Source organism: Numida meleagris, unplaced genomic scaffold (genome assembly GCF_002078875.1).
Source record: "Numida meleagris isolate 19003 breed g44 Domestic line unplaced genomic scaffold, NumMel1.0 unplaced_Scaffold633, whole genome shotgun sequence".
NCBI lineage: Eukaryota > Metazoa > Chordata > Aves > Galliformes > Numididae > Numida > Numida meleagris.
The window spans coordinates 1-1,339 of NW_018364848.1; the positions used below are offsets into that span (position 1 = coordinate 1).

General features: G+C 64.2%; 1 protein-coding gene across 1 annotated transcript in view; it reads left to right on the forward strand.

Annotated features, from left to right (window-relative positions):
- The first annotated feature begins 1,101 nt into the window (after window positions 1-1,101).
- NDUFB7 (NADH:ubiquinone oxidoreductase subunit B7) overlaps window positions 1,102-1,339 on the forward strand; it is a 4,438-nt gene continuing 4,200 nt past the window's right edge. Inside the window, exon 1 of the mRNA XM_021383876.1 lies at window positions 1,102-1,289. Within this exon, the coding sequence (XP_021239551.1) occupies window positions 1,178-1,289 (112 nt within the window). The 5' untranslated portion in view covers window positions 1,102-1,177. The remainder of the gene's footprint in view (window positions 1,290-1,339) is intronic.

Sequence of the window (1,339 nt, forward strand, 5' to 3'; positions counted from 1 at the left end):
TGGGGACATTGGGGACATGGGGACATTGGGGACGTGGGGACACTGGGACATGGGGATATTGGGGACATGGTGACATGGGGACATGGGGATGCGGGGACATTGGGGACATGGGGACGTGGAGACATGGGGACATGGGGACGTGGGGACACGGGGACGTGGGGACATGGGGATGTGGGGACATTGGGGACATGGGGACATTGGGGACACTGGGGACGTGGGGACATGGGGACATTGGGGATGTGGGAATGTGGTGACATTGTGGACATGGGGACATAGGGACATGGGGACATTGGGGACGTGGGGACATGGGGACATTGGGACATGGGGACATGGAGACATGGGGACATGGGAACATTGGGGACATGGGGATGTGGGGGCATTGGGGACACTGGGGACATTGGGGACATTGGGACATGGTTGACGTGGGGACACAGCCCTTCCTTCTGTCTCCTTGTGTCCCCACGTCCCCAATGTCCCCAGTGTCCCCACATCCCCGTGTCCCTTTTTGTCCCCATTGTCCCTATTGTCCCCGGTGTCCCCTTTGTCACCCATGTCCCCGAAGTCCCCATTGTTTTTATGGTCCCTGTTGTCCTCATTGCCCCCAGTGTCCCCAAAGTCCCCATGTCCCCAAAGTCCCCATTGCCCCCCAGTGTCCCCATGTCCCCAGTGTCCCCAAAGTCCCCATTGTCCCCCATGCCTCCATTGTCTCCCATGTCCCCATTGTCCCCACTGTCCCCCATTGTCCCCATTGTCCCCATTGTCCCCATTGTCCCCACTGTCCCTATAGTCTCTATTATCCCCGTTGTCCCCACGCTCCTCAGTGTCCCCACTGTCCCCCATTGTCCCCCCTGTCCCTGGCGCTCCCCATTGTCCCCAACCCCCTCCCCCATAAACCCCCCTGGAGGACCTCGCGGAGGGGGGGCGCACTACAAGTAGAGCGCCGCTCTGCGCGCTCCCACTCTATGATACGCGTGCGGGGTGGGAGGGGGGCGGGGACAGCACTTCCTGTCCCCGCCGCGCGGAGCCCGGCTCACTTCCGGTTCCCTCATCCCGGATGACTTCCGGTTCCAGCGCCTCTACCCGCTCAGTTCCGCTTCCAGCGCCGTATCTCCACACTTCCGGTTCCGGCGCCGCTCAGTTCCGGTTCCGGCGCGGTGCCCTGGTGACCGCCGGTGCCATGGGCGCTCACCTGGCCCGGCGCTACGCCGGGGGGGCGGACACGGAACCGGACCCGTTGGCGATGCCCACGTTCCCCGCTGACCTGGGCCTGCCCGAGCGGGAGCCGCGCAGTAAGGGGGGCCATGGGCGGGGGGGGGGGACCGTGTGCGGCCTTGGGGTG